The following is a 21195-nucleotide window of genomic DNA, read 5'->3' on the forward strand; positions in this document are numbered from 1 at the left end:
GTTGCCTCTGAGAAGGTGGTGGTGAGCTGCCGCCTTGAACAGCTGCAGTCCATGGGGTGTAGGTACACCCACAGTGCTGTTAGGGAGAGAGTTCCAGGACTTTGACCCAGCGACAGTGAAGGAATGGTGATATATTTCCAAGTCATCATGGTAAGTAACTTGGAGGGGAACTTCCAGGTGGTGGTGTTCCCATCTATCTGCTGCCCTTATCCTTCTAGATGTTAGTGGTCGTGGGTTTGGAAGGTGCTGTGGAAGGAGCCTTGGTGAATTTCTGCAGTGCATCTTGTAGCTGGTACACACTGCTGCTACTGTGCGTTGGTGGTGGAGGGAGTGAATGTTTGTGGATGTGGTGTCAATCAAGCAGGCTGCTTTGTCCTGGACGGTGTCGAGCTTCTTGAGTGTTGTGGGAGCTGCACTCATCCAGGTTAGTGGGGAGTATTCCATCACACTTCTGACTTGTGCCATGTGCCTTGCTGGACAGACTTTGGGTAGCTAGGAGGTGAGTTATTCGTCACACGATTCCTAGTCTTTGATCTGCTCTTGTAGCCACAGTATTTATATGGCTAATCCTGTTCAGTTTCTGGTCAATGATAACCCCTAGGATGTTGATAGTGGGGGTTTTAGTGATGGTAATGCCATTGAACATGGAAGGTGCCATTTATGGTTGGATTCTCCCTTGTTAGAGTTGGTCATTGCCTGGCACTTGTGTGGCGTGAATGTTACTTGAATGTTCATTGCTATTTGTCAGCCCAAGCCTAGATATTGTCCAGGTCTTGCTACATTTGGACATGGACTGCATCAGTATCTGAGCAGTCGTGAATGGTGCTGAACATTGTGCAATCATCAGCGAACATCCCCACTTCTGACCTTATGATGGAAGGAAGGTCATTGATGAAGCAGCTGAAGATGGTTGAGCCGCGGATGCTACCCTGAGGAACTCCTGCAGTGATGTCCTGGAGCTGAGATGGCTGACCTGCAACAACCACAACCATCTTCCTTTGTGCTAGGTATGACTCCAACCAGCGGAGAGTTTTCCCCTGATTCCCACTGACTCCAGTTTTGCTAGGGCTCCTTGATGCCACACTTGGTCACATGCTGCCTTGATGTCAAGGGCAGTCACTCTCAACTCACCCCGAGAGTTCAGCTCTTTTGTCCATGTTTGAACCAAGGCTATCATGAGGTCAGGAGCTGAGTGGCCCTGGCGGAACCCAAATTGGGCGTAGTGAGCAGGTTATTGCTAAGCAAGTGCTGCTTGATAACACTGTTGATGACCCCTTCCATTACTTTACTGATGATTGAGAGTAGACCAATCGGGCGATAATTGGCCAGGTTGGATTTGTCCTGCTTTTTGTGTGCAGGACATACCTGGGCAATTTTCCACATCGCCAGGTAGAATGCCAGTGTTGTACCTGTATTGGAACAGCTTGGCTAGGAGCGTGACAAGCTGTGGAGCACAAGCCTTCAGTACTATTGCCAGAATGTTGTCAAGGCCCATAGCCTTTGCAGTATGCAGTACCTTCAACTGTTTCTTGATATCACGTGGAGTGAATTGAATTGGCTGAAGACTGGCATCTGTGATGCTGGGGACCTCCGGAGCAGGCCGAGATGGATCATCCACTCGGCATTTCTGGCTGAAGATTGTCGCAAATGCTTCAGCCTTATCTTTTGCACTGATGTGCTGGGCTCCTCCATCATTGAGGATGAGGATATTTGTGGAGCCTCCTCCTCCTCTATTGAGTTGTTTAATTGTCCACCACCTTTCCTGACTGGATGTGGCAGGACTGCAGCGCTTAGATCTGATCCATTGGTTGTGGGATTGCTTAGTCGCTTGCTGCTAATGCTGTTCGGTACACAAGTAGTCCTGTGTTATAGCTTCACCAGGATGACACCTCACTTTTAGGTATGCCTGGTGCTGCTGCTGGCATGCTCTCCTGCACTCTTCATTGAACCAGGGTTGATCGCCTGGCTTGATGGTAATGGTAGAGTGGGGGATATGCCGGGCCATGAGGTTACAGATGTGTTCAAGTACAATTCTGCTGCTACTGATGGCCCACAGTGCCTCATGGATTCCCAGTCTTGAGTTGCTAGATCTGTTCAAAATCTATCCCATTTAGCACAGTGGCAGTGCCACACAACGAAATGGGGGGTATCCTCAATGTGAAGGCAGGACTTCGCCTCCACAACGACTGTGCGGTCCTGGACAGATGCATCTGCGGCAGGCAGGTTGGTGAGGATGAGGTCAAGTATGTTTTTCCCTCTTGTTGGTTCCCTCACCACCTGCTGCAGATCCAGTCTAACAGCTATGTCATTTAGGTCTCAGCCAGCTCGGTCAGTAGTGGCGCTACCGAGCCACTCTTGTTGATGGACATTGAAGCCCCCACCCAGAGTACATTCTGCACCCTTGCCACCCTCAGTGCTTCCTCCAAGTGGTGTTCAACATGGCAGAGTACTGATTCATCAGCTGGTAATCAGCAGGAGGTTTCCTTGCCCATGTTTGACCTGATGCCATGAGACTTCATGGGGTCCGGAGTCAATGTTGAGGACTCCCAGGGCAACTCCCTCCCGACTGTATACCATTGTGCCGCCACCTCCACCTCTGCTGGGCCTGTCCTGCCGGCAGGTGTCTGGGACATTACCCAGGTGTTGGTAAGGAGGAATTTGCAGTGTCGACAAGGCTGAGATTGCCATTGTCGTTTCCACTGCCTAGGTCAATGCCAGATATTCCATCTGGTTTCGTTCCTTTTTTGCAACTGTTTTAGCAGTTTGTTACAACTGAGTTTCAGAGGGCACTTAATCAATCATATTGCTGTGTAGGCCAAACCAGGTAAGGACGGCAGATTTTCTTCCCATAAAGGGCATTAGTGAACCAGAAGGGTTTTTACAACAATCGACAATAGTTTCATGGTCAACATTAGACCTTTAATTCCAGATTTTTATTGAATTCAAATTCCACTACCTGCCTTGGCAGGACTCGAACCCCAGCCCCCAGAGCATTACCCTGGGTCTCTGGATTACTAGTCCAGCGACAATACCACTATGCCATTGCCTCCCCATTCCTTCAATAATTTTTCAGGCTGGGAAGCATCTAATAACTAATGTGAGCAAACAAATCAATGTAAATTTTTGAATTGCATTGTAGTCAGTCAGAGGGGTCTTTTGATTCCAAGATACATCCTTTAGAGTGTTCTGTATTGATTTTTGAGAGAAAATTCAGAAGGTGATACGGTTGCATTTGTACACTGCATTTTATATATCTAATGAATGCCTTAAAATGCTTCCCCTACAACAACCTACTTTTGAAGTGTAATGATTGTTGTTAAACAGGCAAATGTGACAGCTATTTGTGCACAACACTGGAGACTCAACCTAGATTATTTGTGTCAAATGTAGGAGTCGCACTGGAGCTTATATCCACTTCTAACTCAGGCAAAAATGGCGCCAATTTAACTATAGTGATACTTGTGCCATGTCTCAAATTACATGAAATGTGTTGGTCATTTATCTTCAGACTAGTGACTGGGATAAGCATTTCAAGATTCATGAAATCAGAGGCAATTTGACCCACCTTAATTGATCCTAACATTGTCCATTGTAGATTCCATGCTTCCTGGAAATCTGTTCTAACCATTGATCACTGTGAAGAAGTATTTCCTGATATTGTTTTTAAAGTTACCTTTCACTAGTTTGAATCTGTCATGTTGTTTTCCTACTGGAGTTTAATTTACAGTAATATTCTGGTTGGACTTCTTCCATGCAATCTTATACACCTCTAAGCACATATCTTGGAAGCCTACTTCAATTGTTAAAAAGTGCAAGTTTCTCCAGTCCTTATCTGTAACACATGTCCTTGACACAAAGCATTAACCTCACGAGTCTTTGCACCATCTCTGGTATGTAAAGATATTTGATTTCTTAGTGATCAGAACTGGGTCCAGTATTCGACCAAAAATTTGATACAAGTCCTTCTTTTAACTTTTATTCTTGTGTTTCAGCTATATAGTTTAACATTCAGTTGGTATTGTTGATTGCCGCTCTGCTTCGTTTGGCCATGTTTAATGTTGAGTTGACTAAGACTCCTAGCTCTCTTTCAGTTTCATCTTCAGGTATTTCAACAACATCCATGGAGTTTATATATCAATGATTCTTCCTTCCTTGTCTGCATTAAGCTTAATTTGACATTGCCCTGCCCACTTAGTCATGCTGCCCAAAATCTTTCAGTAATTTTCAAGCAGTCTCTTCAGATTTCACTGCCCCGCCTACTTTGGTGTCATCAGAAAAGTTGACCACTTCACTGAGTTTCTAAATCTAGATCATATATGTAAATTAGAAGCAATGTTAAGCTGTAGTACCAAACCCTGAGGCTTACAGCTCCCTCCATCCGACTGTCCCTATCATAACTCCTCTAACAAGCCACTATTGTTTTCTGCTCTGTAGCTAATTTCTCAATCATCTTCAGGATTTACCCTGAATTCCCAGACTTTTGAGTTTAATGAATGTGGAACTTTGTCAAAAGCCTTTTGGAAGTCAAGGTACAGCACGTCATAGGGCTTTTCGCAGTATACTTGGGGTGTCAGTTCCTCAGGACACCGGGGCATTTGATCAGATATTATCTACCAGTGCTGAGTCCACGTTGATTTGTTAGTACTCTGTTTAATACCAATGTTGATACCAGTATACCAAGAAACATTGTTTCAGTTAATGTTTTCACAGAAAGAATTATATCACTTTTCAGATTTTGAGAACATTTTGTTTTTTTTTTAACCTATTGCTTTTTTTAAAAAATGTTTAATTGTTGCTTTTCAAAATGGTTATGCTTTTGATGGAGCAAGCACTTTGAAGCAGTGGAAATTACTTCACACCAATTTGTATAAGATCATACACTAAAGGTAAAAGATCACTGCAGCACAACAAAATCAACTGTACAAAGCAATTTCAATTTCAGTCATTTTTAAAGTAAAGGTAATTCCCCTGGTCGCCACGAAACTGACTTTTACATACTAGAAAATTGATGTAGAAATGCATTACATTTGAGTTAAGTCAGCAATCAAGAAAACTGCTCAGTAATTATTGGAGAGAAAATAAGTTGATCACTAAGAGACCCTAATATTTTCTGATCCAATAAGTTGATAGCATGGTATATCAGATATTGTGGATGGCTGGAGTATGATGTAGTCTAAAAACTACCCGTCTCACTTGCAAAATAATACTTAAATGATAAAAATTTGTGGCAGTTACCTTATTTTATTTAAATTGTACCTGAGTGTAATTTTTAGCTGCTCATGCAACCAGTTTTTTTAAACTGTATGCATCCTTTAGTATCCCCATAATAACTGTTGTCTATCATTATTAGGGAAGGGGTAGAATTTGTCATTCAGTGATTTCTGATTCTGTTAGCTGTGATGTTTGCTGCAAAGAAGAAAATTATAACTAGTTTGCATTGTATCAATATCAATTTATTGGATACTATGTTTATGATCTAGATGCTGATAATATCCCTTTTGATTTCAGCCATCAAATACTATCGGAGGGCCATGCAACTTGTACCTGACATTGAATTCAGGATCACCTATGTCCATTCCCCGGAAAGTGATGGAAATGGCAAAGCTTAGTACGTGAAAAATTACTGCTCAGTCTTTATTCTTCTGATTCAGGATGAAAAATAGAGATTCTTTTCTTTAGTAACTAAATTTGACTACTTGGTGAAAGAATTTGGTTCAAAGAAATGCATGTAACGTTTGCTTTTTGGAATAAATTTGCTGTGCATTAAATTCATCACTGAATGAAAATTTACCAGGTATTCAAAAAGGCTAGAGAAAAATAAAGCCAGAGAATAAATTAGTACTGCAAGGAGTTAGTATGCACTTACTTTTCATGAGATGAATAGTGTTTAAAGGCATTACGTTCTAAATTCTCTTGCAGTACTTATTTTACAATTACCGTATCAACTTACATACAACCTACACTTACATGAAAACAATTTAAGTTGAATACTGTCAGCACCCCCACCGTAACGTGGGGGTTGAAGTTAGGGTGGCTTGCATGCAGCTCACGATGACACAGCAACATTTTATAAATTACTGAACAGTGCAGTATTTCTGTCTGTCATTTAATAACCCATGATGGGGAAGTTCAACATTCACTTAACTTACCAATTAGTTCCTTGGATGTTTTTTGTTTCTTTGTGGTAAACTAAATGGATATGTGGTCAGCTTTAGTTACTTAAGGAGCTTCGACCAACTCTTGCTGAGAGGCTTAGATGACACTAAGTTAGGAGGCACCATAAGTTGCGTAGATGAGAGCAGGAAGATACAAAGGGTCATAAACGGATGAAATGAGTAAAACTGTGACAGCTGGCGTTCAATATGGGCAAGTGCAAGTTAATCCACATTGGATCAAAGAAAGACAAATCGGAATTTTCTTTAATTCCTGGAGCCTAAAAACTGGAGCAAAATAGGGATTTGTGTTTATCGGTTTACAAATCACTAAAAGCTAGTGCACAGCTATACAATGTAATCAAAGGGGAGGATCTTCTGGCCAGCGAGCGAGAGCGGGGCCCACTCACCGACGCGGGATGATGTCCGGCGGAACTCCTGACGTCACCCCACGTCATTTCCATTTTCAGGTCGGCGGAAGCGCAGCCGAGTCAGCGGCCTATTGAGGCCATTAATAAACCAATTTAGGTAATTGACAGGGCTGCCTGTACAACTTTAAGGTTGGTGGGCAGGCCAGGAGCCCTGGCGGGCTTCAGAAAAAGTATGAAACCTCATCCACGGGCGGGATGAGGTTTCATGAGGGTTTTTAACTGTTTAATAAAGGTTTGAGTAAAAGTGATAGACATGACCCAACTCATGTGACAGTGTTACATGAGGGGAAATGTCAGGGAAATTTTTTAAACATTTGTCTTAAAAGTTTTAATTCGGAGCTGATCTCCCTGAGGCAGCACTTATCCTCAGGGAGATTAGTGCGCTCTTCCGCACGCATGCATGAAAGAGCGCACTCCCGGCTGAGGGAATCCCCCCACGCCCATGCAGGGAGCGCGTTGTGCTTCCTGGCGGACGTCACACTGGGCGGACCTTAATTGGCCCGCCCACGTAAAATGGCGGCACACCCCCAATTGGGGACGCCGATCGGAGGCGAGCCTGCCCACGCTCGTTCCTGCACCCCTGCCCCCGATGGGGGACAAATTTTTCCCAAAAAGTCTAATGGGATATTGGTCTTTATCTCAAGCTTTGAAACACAAAAGGGTGGAAGCTAAAATTCAGTCGCGCAAAGCCTTGGTCAGACTCCACCTGGAGTATCAAGTTCAGAGCTGGGTACTTCCTCAGGAAGCATACATTGGCCTTGGTTGGGGGTAGGGGTTGCAGCGCAAATTTATCAAAATTACATTAGGGCTCAAAAGGTTAAATCATATGGGCAGGTTGCAACCCTTGGCTGTAATTATTGTGCATAGAAAGATATGTGGTTTTTTAAATGATCCAATGGAGTAGGTACAGGGTAACTATTTCTTTCATGATGAAATTCAGAACAAGGGGATGAAATCTTGTGGGTGAGTCCAGAACTAGGGGGCACTGTTTTAAAATTAGGGGTCGCCCTTTTAGGACAGAGATGAGGAGAATTTTTTTTGTCTCAGAAAGTTGTGCGACTTTGGAATTCTCTGCCTTAGAAGGTGGAGGAGGTGGGGTTATTGAATATTTTTAAGGCAGAGGTAGATAGATTCTTGTTAGGTAAGGAAATCAAAGGTTATTGGGGTTAGATGGGAATGTGGAACTCGAAACACAAGAAGATCAGCCATGATCTTATTGAATGACGGAGTAGGCTCGAGGGGCCGAATGGTCTACTCCTGTTCCTATTTCTTATATTCTTATGTTCTTATTTTTTGAAGATATTACTGATATGGTGGAGAGAAAATACAGTCAACGCATACTTGGATTTTGCAAAAGGTTTTTGGCAAGTTTCAAGATTAATGGCTCTGGAAAAAATCAGAAATGGGAAACAAAGTTTGGTGTTGGGTAGAAAATTGGGTTAAATACAGGAAACAGAAGATAGGCATAAACTGGAACATTTTGGGTTGAAAATCGATTGCGCGTAAGGTACTATGGGAGTAAATCTTGGAACCCTTTTTTAAAAAATATATTTTATTTCTTCCAAAATTGCAATTGACATAATAAGTGAAGGCAACACATAATAAGGAATAAAAATATAAAGTGCTGGAAATACTCAGGCAGCATCTATGGAAAAAGAAACACAGCATCAATGTCTCATGGTGATGGCTTTTCGTCAGATCATCAGTCTGAAACATTAACTTTCTTTCTCTTTTGATGGATACTGCCTGACTTACTGCTTTTATTTCAGATTTCCAGTATCTGCAGTTTTTTTTCTTTTGTATGAACACATAATGAGGAACAGTGCAAGCAGATTCAGAATAACTTGGTCAAGTGGTGGGAGTTTAAACTTAATGTGGATAAGTAAACATAACATAAATACCAATAGGAGTAGGCTATTTGACCCCTCAAGCCTTCGCTGCCACCAATCAATTAGATCTGATATGGCTTTAACTCCACTTTCCTGATGGAGGAGCTCCCCTATCTAAAGTAATACATACAGGAACAAGGAACCAAGAGAACATGTATGCCAAACAAACTATACAGTGTGCTGATCAGAAAGGAAAGGAGTTACAAATCTGCATTGGTAGCACAGTGTTCAGCTGTGGCAAAAAATAAAAGAGAGATTGCATTAACAAAAGAATAAATTAGGAAATTGAAAGCTGGGTGTAACTTTTTTACCAAATGATAAATAAATAAAAAGGTAGGTTAATCTCTGAAGAATTGTTGGATCTAATGGCCTTTTCATGGCCCTAAAATGTATTATGAATTTTTTTTTAAAGCACTTTGACTTGACTCGATCTTGTGGCCATTTTGTAGAGTACTTTAATTTCCTGTATGGTGTGTACTGTTTAAGGACATCCTAAAAACATTGTGTTGGAAATGATCCACTGTTGGTGTGTACTCCCTATATCTGAAGTATAAAATCACCTATCCAATACCTATTGTGTAGGCCTCTGTCAAACTGAAACCTAAGGGTATTTTCAATTGCAGGTAGAGTACCTCAAATCTGACAACCTCAGGACCAAACCCATGCCAGATTTTGGAACTTGCCTGTTTTCGGGCGGAAAAAAATCAGAACCCCTTAGTAGGATGAATAGGGGACACAATATAAACTCTTCTCTCTGGGTCGGGTGGGGACAAGGATCGCAAAGCCACTTGAAGTGCAGAAAAAAATGTCCGGTTTTTGGACACTGCCAGATTTTCGGTAGCCGGATTTGAGGTACTCTACCTGTACAGTGATGACCTCTCCCAGGAAAGTGAAATCGCTCCACATAGAAGTCACTAATAGATTCAGTATACTGATCCTTATTCTCCTTCTGTCAACATTCCGAACTTCTCTACTTTCAAAAACTTTACTTTCATAATAGTAAAGAGCGCATTGTGTAACTGATGAAAGCAAACAACTCATAATGTGGTTTTGAGATTAGGCTTGATGTCAACAATAACATTATCCAGTATTTTTATTCTATCACAAGGTCAAATATAAAAAAGCAATGATGGAAGTCTTATGAAAATAAAAAATGCTAGCAATAACGTAGGTTGTTTACAGGCTCTTATCACATCAGCAATCTTTTTGTAATTGTTAGCATATCAGTGCTTTTGAAATATTCTTGATGCCACCGACACTGCTTGTTTTGCTTAGTCTTAGAAAGTAGCTCCTTTGTCTTGCTATCATAGTTCCTACAAAGAACTAATGTCAGAAGTTAACTCATCGTTTGACTTTTGGGCTACTGAAGGAGCTGCTGTTTGCTTTTGGCATTGTTTAGCCTTGTCTTCTATCGTGATCTGTTTGCGGAGTTGATGCCTAGCTGCCAAGCTGGTTGCTTCTGGAAAAAACTTGTATTTATGTAGCATCTTTTATGACCTCGGTGTATCTGAAAGTTTTACAGCCAATGAAGGACTTTCAAAGTATTGTCCTGGTGTAAAAATGCAGCAGCAATTTTTATACAGCAAGCTCCCCGAAACAGCAATGTGACAATGAACAGCTAATTTGTTTATATCAGGATGCTAATTTAGGGATAAATATTGGCCAAGACACTAGGGATAAAACCCTAATCAATATTGCTGTGGGATCTTTTGCATCCACCTGAGAGGACAGAGGGGGCCTTTAACATCTCATCCAGCAGATGGCACCTCTACTGGTACTGCACTCAGTACTGCACTTGAGTGTCAGCTTTGATTTTTGCGCTTGGGTCCTAGAGTGGGGCTTGAACCCAGAGCCTTCTGACTCAGAGGTGAAAATGCTGCCAACTGAGCCACAGCTGACATATTTGCAGTCACTCATTTGTCCATTTGAAGCATAGTAAAAATTAATGTATATAAATCCTATTTCCATTTTATATTTAAAAACGGAGTTAACTCAATGTCAAATGGCATTGCACCCGTAGGTGATGCTATGGTTGTCACCTTCTGCCACCTTTACGATGTTACATGCCTGTCAATCAACTGAACTGAAATATGTTGAAAACTGCAGTAATTAATGTTAGTCAACAGGTGGTGCTGTAGCAGTACATTTTCTGCAGAAGGGTGAATATCTTGCCTTGCATATCCTATTTCCCAATCCAACCTCCCTACCTTCTTTCCCCTCTCCATGGCCTCTCTTTCACTGCCTGTCCTTCACCCCCCCCCCACCCCAAGAATCCCGGCTTCTCATTTCCTCCTGTCCCTCCTCGACTCTCCTCCTAGCCTTCAACCTCACTTACCCCCATCACCCTATGCCATTTTTTCTTTTCCTCCCCCACCCTGCTGCCTCTTACCTCCCTGCACTGTCCCTGGCCTCTATTACTCCAGCCCCCCCACCACCACCAGCCTCTGTTCCCTTTATCCCTTATCTGCAGCCTTTACAGTCTTTGTCCAATGATTTGCCTCTCTGTAACCCTCTCTGACTTGCATGCTGTAGCCTTCACCCACATACCAAGTCACAGGAGATTGACTAGTTAAATGGTAAAATCCATGTACAGGGTGAACCTGATAAGATTGTGTTGTTGGGACAAGATTAAATTATGATCTAAAGTTTTCTGTGATCTTATCAGCACTTTCCTCTTACTGTACATAGGATGTTGTAGGATGAAACAACGCTTTGAAATTTTTGATGCTTCAAAAAGTTGTGATATCATCTAGGGTAATTTGTGTCTGATTTCAACAGTAAATACACGTTTGGTATAAACACAATGTCATTCATTCCTATCCATTCTAATTTAGCGGACCTTGATATATTTATACCTGCTTTATGGAATTCTAGTTAGAGGCATCCTTTTTTGGTTTTGTATTTCCTCGCCCAATTACGTATTGTGTCGTATAATATTTTAAGGAGAGTAGATTTATGGGGAGCTGCTACTTATGATCCATTTTGGAGCACATCAGCCCCAAAATATTAGAGACAGGTTTTTTTTATTTGTTCATGGGATGTGGGCGCTGCTGGCAGAGCAGCATTTATTGTCTGTTCCTGATTACTCTGGAGTAGCTCTGGAGTCACATGACATTAGTGAACTAGATGGGTTTTTACAACAATCATCAGATTTGGAACTCCAGACCTTTATTGAATTCAAACTTCACATCTGCCATAGTGGGATTTGAACCCGGGTGCCCGGAGCATCTGGAATACTAGTCAGTGACAATATCACTGGACAATACCACTATAAAGTGCCAGAGGATTGGCGGGATAGGGGGTGTGGCGGATGGGGGCGCAAACCAAGGCGTGATATTGGTTGACGAGAACTATACTGCATCAACCTGGGTGGGGCAAGTGGTAGAAGATTTAGCCAGGTGGGGAGGCTTCACTTAGGGAGAAAGGTGTCATCACCTCTCAGCTAAGTTTCGTTAAGGTGATGAAATCAATGAAGTCATCCAAAATAAGCTTCCAGGTGGCAAAGGCCTTGTTCACAAGTGAAAGAACATTCAGGAGGGAGATGAACATTCAGGGGGGTGGGATTTCCTCAGCCGGGAGTGCGCGCGAAAGAGTGCACAGATCCCCCTGAGGCTAAGTGCTGCCTCTGGGAGATCAGCTTCGATTTAAAACTTTTAATAAACATGTTTAAAAATTCCTCTGCCATGTCCCCTCATGTGACAATGTCACATGAGTTGGGACATGTCCATAAGTTTTATAGAAACCTTTTTAAAAAATTTAAATACCCTCATGAAACCTCATCCCGCTGTGGATGAGGTTTCATGTTTTTTCCGAAGCCCACCAAGGCTCCCAGCCTGCCCGCCAATCTTAAGGTTGGACGGGCAGGTCCATTAACGACCTTAATTAGTTTTTCAATGGCCTCAATAGGCCGTTGACAGGTTAGATGACTTGGCTGCGCCCCTGCCGACCTGAAAATGGAAATGACGCAGGGTGACATCGGGAGTTCCACCCAACGTCATCCCTCGTCATTTTACGTATCGGAAAGCGGGCCCCACCCCCCGCTCGCCAACCGGAAGATCCTGCCCCATGTGCCAAAGTTCTGCCCATGCCCCTTTGTTACATTCTCCTCTGACCCTTTCGACTCACTGAACCTCCTAATTTGGTGTCATCTTCAAACTTGGAAATGCAACACTCTTCTTTCATTCAAGCCATTGATATATGTAGTAACATGCTAAGGCCCCAGTACCAAATACAACCCATATCACCAGATAGGTATTTTGAACCCCATCGAATAATCTTGAATGTTTTGAAACACAAAAATATTTTATCATTCAAGGTGGAGGCAAATGTAATAGTAATTCTCTCTCTAAATCCTGCTCCACTGGAGTACACTTTTTCTCTCTCAGTGGTACCTAGCAGGAGTTACCTTGTCTGATCATATCTGTTCTTTTTCCTATTTTTGTTGGATTTCACCTTAACAATGCTTTGGGTCCAATAGCTCTGCAAACTTAGTGTAGGTGTAAGTCTGAACACTACACCAGCAATAAATTGTCAGCATAAATCAAAGGTGGGTGCCTGAGCTGATTCTAAAGCAAAACTGGGTGAGATTCCCTGGCAAAGTGGCCTCTTGCTGTTTGGTTGCACACAATAAGTCCAGCACAAATCCATTTGTGTCAAGCCTACTTTTCAAAGTGCTCAGGAAGTGCTTTAGATCTCTTGAACACTTGTAAACTTTAAAGCAAAGGAAAAATATTTCAGATTTTCAGAATCCACATTAAAAGCAAAATTTTGTCAACATTTACATGTAAGTCAGGCAACATCGAGGAGCGAGAAAGAGTTAACATTCCAGGTCCATGAGGTTTCCTAAGATCTTGCCTGACTTTAACTTACAGGTTTAAAGAGCTGGATTCTATACCCCACCCCTCCCCTTTTTTAATTCCTTCTCACGATGTGGGGGTCTCTGACATTTATTGTCCATGCCTAGTTGTCCTGAAGCTGTGGTGGTAGACCTTCTTGAACTACTACATTAGTGAATTGACGCAACTGAATGGTTTGCAAAGCTATTTCAGAAGGGTCAACCACATTGGTGTGAGATAAACAGACCAGACCAGGTAGGGAAGGCTGGTTTTCTTCCCTAAAGGGTATCCCCTCACTAGTCATTGAAATGTCTAACATTGGGAAATGGCTCTGCTGATTTAGACATGTGAACAGGAGTTAAAGTTCCAGCCAGGCAGGAGCCATGCAGTGTAAACAAAGTCTGATTGGCTGGTAGCTGAACTGCAGATACTAGTCTCATACAAAGTAGTAATGGTAAATATTACAAATACCTAAGAGATGTATATGGAATCATATTTGTCCAGTAATAATTCTAAGGACAGGGGAGGAGAGAGACCTATGTCTTTAGATATTCAATGACGTCTACAATAAAAAAGAAAATTAATGTGTAAAGTGTTAAGGAGTGACTTTTTTTGCTACTGCGTCTGATTTTATGCCAAATATAAATAGCTCTGAAACTGCAAGGTATGTGTTTTAATATTCCTATACTTATCTGATATTTTAATGTTGCAAATTGTACATTTGGAATATTAATGTTTTAATGCTCTTGAATTACAATGCTTTTCCAGAATGAAAATCAGTTCTCCTTTGTGTGTAAAATCAGTGTTTTTTTATAATTAACATACAAAAGAAGCAAAAATATATTACTCTTTATATTTAAATAAAGAGAAAAATTATAATACAGATATTCAGACCCCTCTTGTTATCTGAATCTTTACAGCTTAAAGCTAAGGTGCCCTACAGTTGCATATTAACTAATTCTTTTGATGACATTTAGAGCTAAAGAAGCTGACTTCTATCTTCTCTTTTAGGAAGTTTAACAACTTTGCTTATCTTTACTGTGGATTTTTAACATTAGTGATCCACATTTTTAGTAGTCCTTGGTATGTACCTTTCACCATACCCCTAAAGGTGTAATTGCACTAGCCCAGCGGCCCAGCAGCAAGTGAAAACTACTGTAGTTGATTGGCAAAAGGTTGGGTGAGGGCATAGCAGTTTTTTTTAATCACCTTTCAGTGTCATGAGGGGAAATTGCACTTTTTTTTTGTTTTTTGGTCTGGTGAATAATTGCAGGACACTGACTGAAGTTTCGCTTACAATAAGCAAGTTAAGCTGTTGTTCTCTGGTAATTGTAAGACTTATGTTTTTGAATTTGTTTTTAAATAGTTTAGCGCAAAGTTAGAGGCCTCTGAAGGCTTAACCTGAAATTGATGCAATCCAATTCCGGAGATTAATGGGAACCTTCTAAGTTAAATAATTTTTCAAGCAGATGAAAGCTATTTTGGAAAAAGTTGTTCAACTTCCCATCCATCCCAACATATTCTCAATTAGACTACTGTACATTTATATATGTAGTGTGTGTCTTGAATGCTCATAATGAGAAATGATAATGGAAAGTAATGCCAGCAGCAATAATTGTAGTTGGATTTATGCCGGTTATTGATATATGGGAATTTACAATTCGGTAGCTTTCTGTGCAGTAAAATTATATGCATCATTAAATTCTTTAATAGTACAAATGAATTTGCATTATAATTATTTACAGATAGTAATCCCTGTGTTGCTTAATTTTTTTTGCAGCAAAGAAGATATGGGGAAAACCAAGGAAATAACTGATCTGTTGCCATACTTTCAACAGCAGCTCACCTTACAGGACTCTTTCCACAAAATATGTCAACCTGAGTTTGGGGTGAATCAGACGCACATATCAGGTACACTGTTCGTTGGGGATTGCGATGAAACAGTACTGCAAGCGCTTCTCTCGTGAATTAGTATTATAAAATTGTAATATTTTTACAGTATAACATGATTCTATCACAGGGATATCGAAGCCACGTTTGTTACTCAGAAGTGGTATGTTTGAAGTATTACATAATTTCAAATTTGTATATCACAGAATCAGAATCACAGTGCAGAAGAGTCCAGTTCGGTCCATCGAGTCTGCACTGACACGTGAGAAACACCTGACCTACCTACCTAACCCCATTTACCAGCTCTTGGCCCATAGCCTTGAATGTTATGACATGCCAAGTGCTCATCCAGGTACTTTTTAAAGGATGTGAGGCAACCTGCCTCCACCATCCTCCCAGGCAGAGCATTCCAGACTGTCACCACCCTCTGGGTAAAAAAGTTTTTCCTCACATCTCCCCTAAACCTTCTGCCCCTCACCTTGAACTTACGCCCCCTTGTGACTGACCCTTCAATTAAGGGGAACAGCTGCTCCCTATCCACCCTGTCCATGCCCCTCATAATCTTGAACACCTCAATCAGGTCGCCCCTCAGTCTTCTCTGCTCCAATGAAAACAATCCAAGTCTATCCAACCTCTCTTCATAACTTAAATGTTTCATCCCAGGCAACATCCTGGTGAATCTCCTCTGCACCCCCTCCAGTGCAATCACATCCTTCCTATAATGTGGCGACCAGAACTGCACACACTACTCCAGCTGTGGCCTCACCAAGGTTCTATACAACTCCAACATGACCTCCCTACTTTTGTAATCTATGCCTCAATTGATAAAGGCAAGTGTCCCATATGCCTTTTTCACTACCCCACTAACATGCCCCTCTGCCTTCAGAGATCTATGGACACACACGCCAAGGTCCCTTTGTTCCTCAGAACTTCCTAGTGTCATGCCGTTGATTGAATACTTCCTTGTCAAATTACTCTTTCCAAAGTGTATGACCTCTCACTTTTCAGGGTTAAATTCCATCTGCCACTTATCTGCCCATTTGACCATCCCGTCTATATCTCCCTGTAGCCCAGGACACTCAACCTCACTGTTAACCACCCGGCCAATCTTTGTGTCATCTGCAAAGTTACTAATCCTACCCCCCACATAATCATCTATGTCGTTTATATAAATGACAAATAATAGGGGACTGAGCACAGATCTCTGTGGTACACCATTAGACACTGGCTTCCAGTCACTAAAGCATCCTTCTGTCATCACTCTCTGCCTCCTACAACTAAGCCAATTTTGAATCCACCTTATCAAATTACCCTGTATCCCATGTGCCTTTGCCTTCTTTATAAGTCTCCCATGTGGGACCTTGTCAAAGGCTTTGCTGAAATCCATATAAACTACATCAACTGCACTACCCTCATCTACACACCTGGTCACCTCCTCAAAAAATTCAATCAAATTTGTTAGGCATGACCTCCTTCTGACAAAGCCATGCTGACTATCCCTGATCAAACCTTGCCTCTCCAAGTGGAGATAGATTCTCTCCTTCAGAATTTTCTCCAATAGTTTCCCTACCACTGACGTGACATTCACTGGCCTGTAGTTCCCTGGCTTATCTCTACAACCCTTCTTAAACAGCGGAACCACATTAGCTGTTCTCCAGTCCTCTGGCACCTCCCCCGTGGCCACAGAGGAATTAAAAATTTGGGTCAGAGCCCCTGCGATCTCCTCCCTCAGCAGTCTGGGACACAAATCATCCGGACCTGGAGATTTGTCCACTTTTAAGCCTGCCAACACCTCTAATACCTTGTCACTCCCTATATCAATTTGCTTAAGAACCTCGCAGTCTCTCTCCCCGAGTTCGATACCTTCATCCTCATTCTCTTGGGTGAAGACAGACGTGAAGTATTCATTCAACACTCTAGCGATTCCTCTGGCTCCACCCATAGATTTCCCCCTTGGTCCCTTATGGGCCCTACTCTTTCCCTAGTTATCCTCTTCCCATTGATATACTTATAGAATATCTTGGGATTTTCCCTACTTTTACCAGCCAGAGCTTTCTCATATCCCCTCTTTGCTCTCCTAGTTGCTTACTTAAGCTCCACCTTGCACTGTCTGTACTCCACTAATGCCTCTGCTGATTTGCTTTCCTTGTACCTGCTAAAAGCCTCTCTTTTCCTTCTCATCATAACCTGAATATCTCTGGTTATCCATGGTTCTCTGGGCTTGTTACTCCTTCCTATCACCCTAGAGGGAACATGTTGAGCCTGTACCCTCCCCATTTCCTTTTTTGAACACCCCCCCCATTGTTCCTCTGTAGATTTCCCCACAAGTAGCTGTTCCCAGTCTACCTTGGCCAGATCCTGCCTTATTTTACTAAAATCCACTCTTCGCCCAATCCAAAACATTTTTTTGCAACTTGTCGATTTCTTTGTCCATAACAAACTTAAACTGTACCATGTTGTGGTCGCTATCACTAAAATGCTCGCCCACCACCACCTCAGCCACCTGTCTGGCTTCATTCCCCAGAATTAGGTCCAGCAATGCACCATCCCTTGTTGGACCCTCTACATATTGACATAAAAAGTTCTCCTGTACACATTTCAAGAAATCCACTCCATCCAAGCCCTTAACACTATGTCTATCCCAATTAATTTTGGGAAAGTTGAAATCACCTAATATAATTACCCTACTTTTATTTTTTTTACACACCTCCACAAATTGTGCACATATTTGCTCCTCAATTTCCCGCTGACTATCTGGGGGTCTATAATAAACACCTAATAATGTGGTTGCCTCTTTTTTATTCCTAAGCTCTACCCACAAAGCTTCATTCGATGCCCCCTCCAAGATATCATCTCTCCTTACTGCAGTAATGGACTCCTTAACTAATACTGCAACACCTTCTCCTCTTTTACCCCTTCCCCTGTCTTGCCTGAAGATTTTATATCCCAGAATGTTGAGCTACCAATCCAGCCCTTCCCTCAACCACATCTCAGTGATGGCTACTATATCATAATTCCACATGTCAATCCTCACCCTTAACTCATCCGTTTTACCTGTAATACTCCTGGCATTAAAGTAGATGCCATCCAGCCTTGCCTTACTCCCTTGAAACTTAATGCAGCTGTACTCCCTCTGACTTGATTGTTTTACTGTATTATGATGTGTCCCTATTCTGCAAACATTCTGTGTCCCCTCACCCTGCCGAATTAGTTTAAACTTCTCCCAACAGCACTAGCAAACACGCCCGCAAGGATGTTAGTCCCGCTCTGGTTCAGATGTAGACTGTCCCGCTTGTACAGGTCCCACCTTCCCCAGAAACGGTCCCAGTGATCCAGGAATCTAAAACCCTCCCTCCTGCACCAACCCTTAAGCCACGTATTCATCTGTGCTATTCTCCTATTTCTGAGCTCGCTAGCATGTGGCACTGGGAGTAATCCAGGGATTACAACCCGAGAGGTCTTGCTTTTTAGTCTACTGCCTAACTCCCTGAATTCTTGATGCAAGACCTCATCCCTCTTTCTACCTATGTCATTGGACCATGACCTCTGCCTTATCACCCTCCCCCTTCAGGATGCCCTGCAGCCATTCAGTGACATCCCGGACCCTGGCACCAGGTAGGCAACATACCATCCTGGAGTCACATTGACGGCCACAGTAGCGCTATCTGTTCCCCTGACTATAGAATCCCCTATTACTATTGCCCTTCCTCCCCTCCTGTACAGACAGGCTGCTTATGGTGCCAGAAGTTTGGCTCTGTCCACACTCCCTGGAGAAACCAGCGTCCTCATCAGCCTTCAAAACAGAAAACCGATTTGCAAGCGGGACCCCAGGGACTCCTGAACCACCTGCCTGTTTCTCTTGGACTGCCTGGTGGTCACCCATTCCCTTCCTTCCTCAAGTCCCTTCATCTGCAGTGTGACCACCTCCTACGGTATACATTAGAATTTGCTTAAATATATTTCTGAAGCATATTTTGTGTATCAGAAGTGTTCTGCATTTTAGGCACTTATGGCAGAAAATATACTTCACAATAGAAAAGGCACCAGAGGATAACCTTTTCTTGCAGCAACAAATAATCCTGAGAGCATAATCATTTCAAGTTGAATCTTCAGTCTGACTGATCTGTACCATGTTTTTTTTCTGAACTTAGAAGTAATGTAATATTTGTCCTAGCATACAAACTAATTAATGGCTACTTGATTTCCTTGCACAGCATTTATGAATTCTGGCTTGTCTGTACATTGAACAGCAACATTCCTTTTTTATCCATTTATTATTTCAAAAATGCTATAACGACTATTGCAGAAATTAATGCAAGTAAAGACTATAAGATGGACGTATAGTTAATTATACATTTGATTATTTTACAAGTTAATACATGTAAGTGGGAGTTGTTTTCTTTTTCATTGAAGGATCTGTGCATGAACCAGGCAAGTCGATGAATTGAAACTCTTGTTTACTATCTATAGAATTACTTTAGGCAGTTTCAACCCAGCTTGCAATGGATGTGGGTTCACTATACAAAACCTCTTGGAAATCTTAAAATTAATGTCAAGTGTGGAAGAAGTTATTCCAGTGCAATCATGTCAGGTCTTCTGAGGATTGGCAATGAGCACATTGTTGAGATGCCGTAAAAGGACAATTGATCAGCATCTGACCATGCAATACCTCACCTGTTAGTGTTTTGGTACTTTGTTTGATAACTGCAACATTTTCTGATAAATTGAGGCTTTTTTAAATTGTTCAAGCAGATTTCCATTTAAATTGCATTGTTGTAACATTTCGGTGTTTAGAGCTTCACTGACACCTCTCCCTCTTGTAATTTAACACTAGCACATATTATGTCATGGTAATGCAAATACAGACATTGCGTATCTTGTATTGTTAAAGAAATGCTTAAATTAAGTTTTCATATGGCCATCTAGTATATGTTTCACAAAATAACTTTTCAAACTCTACCAGTGGAAAATGTTAGATGATGCAGATTTAAGCTCAGGTTCTTGCCATGAAAGTGCAAGAAATGCTGAGGTGACTTCACTCACTCCTTGTTTTTTTCAAAGATAACTGATGGTGCATAAATTCTCTGTCACTTTAGGCTTGATCTGTCATTCTTCATTTTTAAATTTCCACACTCATGACTGACACCAGTACCTTAATATCCATGGGGAAAGTCATGAAAGAGGCAGTCACCCTTTGTGATGACAATCTTACCTCTATGATGTCATTCACACGTTTCTGCAACAATCATGTTGTGTGTAAGCGGGACTATTCACTAGGTGTGTGCATCAAAACCAGTTAAATGTTCATCAGTCCTGCTCTTAGCTACATGTTTATCTTTAGCAAAGTTTGGCAATTTTGTTTGTTTGATAATGAGTAATCACTTTGTCCATGTTATTGGTCATTTTTTAAAATTTGTAACTTTAAGATGCCACATTTGTCTAGGTTTTTAGTCCACAATAGACAAGACTGTCTTCAATCTTTATGTGCAGCTTTAGAAGCAAAGAGACTGTTACAAGATCTCTAGCTAAACCTGCTTCATCAGTGATCTCCTGTGTAGTCTGATCGAGCACATTAGACAAAACCTCTGCTTTAGATCTGTGCTGGTGTTCCCAGGAACAAATGTTTTTTTTCTTCTGAGCTGCAGCCATCCCCCTGAACTAACAGTGATGACAGCTCTCTTGGCATTTCAAAAGGCTTGCGTTTCGAATTACAGAGTTGACTCTGATCCCTTTTAAAGTTTGGTCCTGAGCAAGTCACTACATCATTGGACAGACAAGATCGTCATATTCTGGTGTATAAACAGCCAAGGCAGGACTCATTCTTGAACGCTTCAGAAGGAAGCCAGCTTGATTGCACGTAAAGTTTTCATCAACAGGATGGAAATTCTGAAACACAGACATGATGATGGTCAATTCACCTGAGTTGAACTACAGTACGCCCTCATGAGTGAATAGGCAGTCCAGGACATTTTTGTAAGACTCATCAATAGATCTTTTC

The 21195-nt window shown here is 41.8% G+C and overlaps 1 protein-coding gene across 1 annotated transcript in view; it reads left to right on the forward strand.

Moving 5' to 3' along the window:
• fbxo9 (F-box protein 9) overlaps nucleotides 1–21195 on the forward strand; it is a 109561-nt gene that overhangs the window by 52905 nt on the left and 35461 nt on the right. The window contains 2 exon segments of the mRNA XM_078541917.1: nucleotides 5509–5608; nucleotides 15088–15218. Coding sequence (XP_078398043.1) covers nucleotides 5509–5608; nucleotides 15088–15218 — 231 coding nt within the window.

This window comes from Cetorhinus maximus, chromosome 5 (assembly GCF_964194155.1).
Source record: "Cetorhinus maximus chromosome 5, sCetMax3.hap1.1, whole genome shotgun sequence".
NCBI classification, from domain to species: Eukaryota; Metazoa; Chordata; class Chondrichthyes; order Lamniformes; family Cetorhinidae; genus Cetorhinus; species Cetorhinus maximus.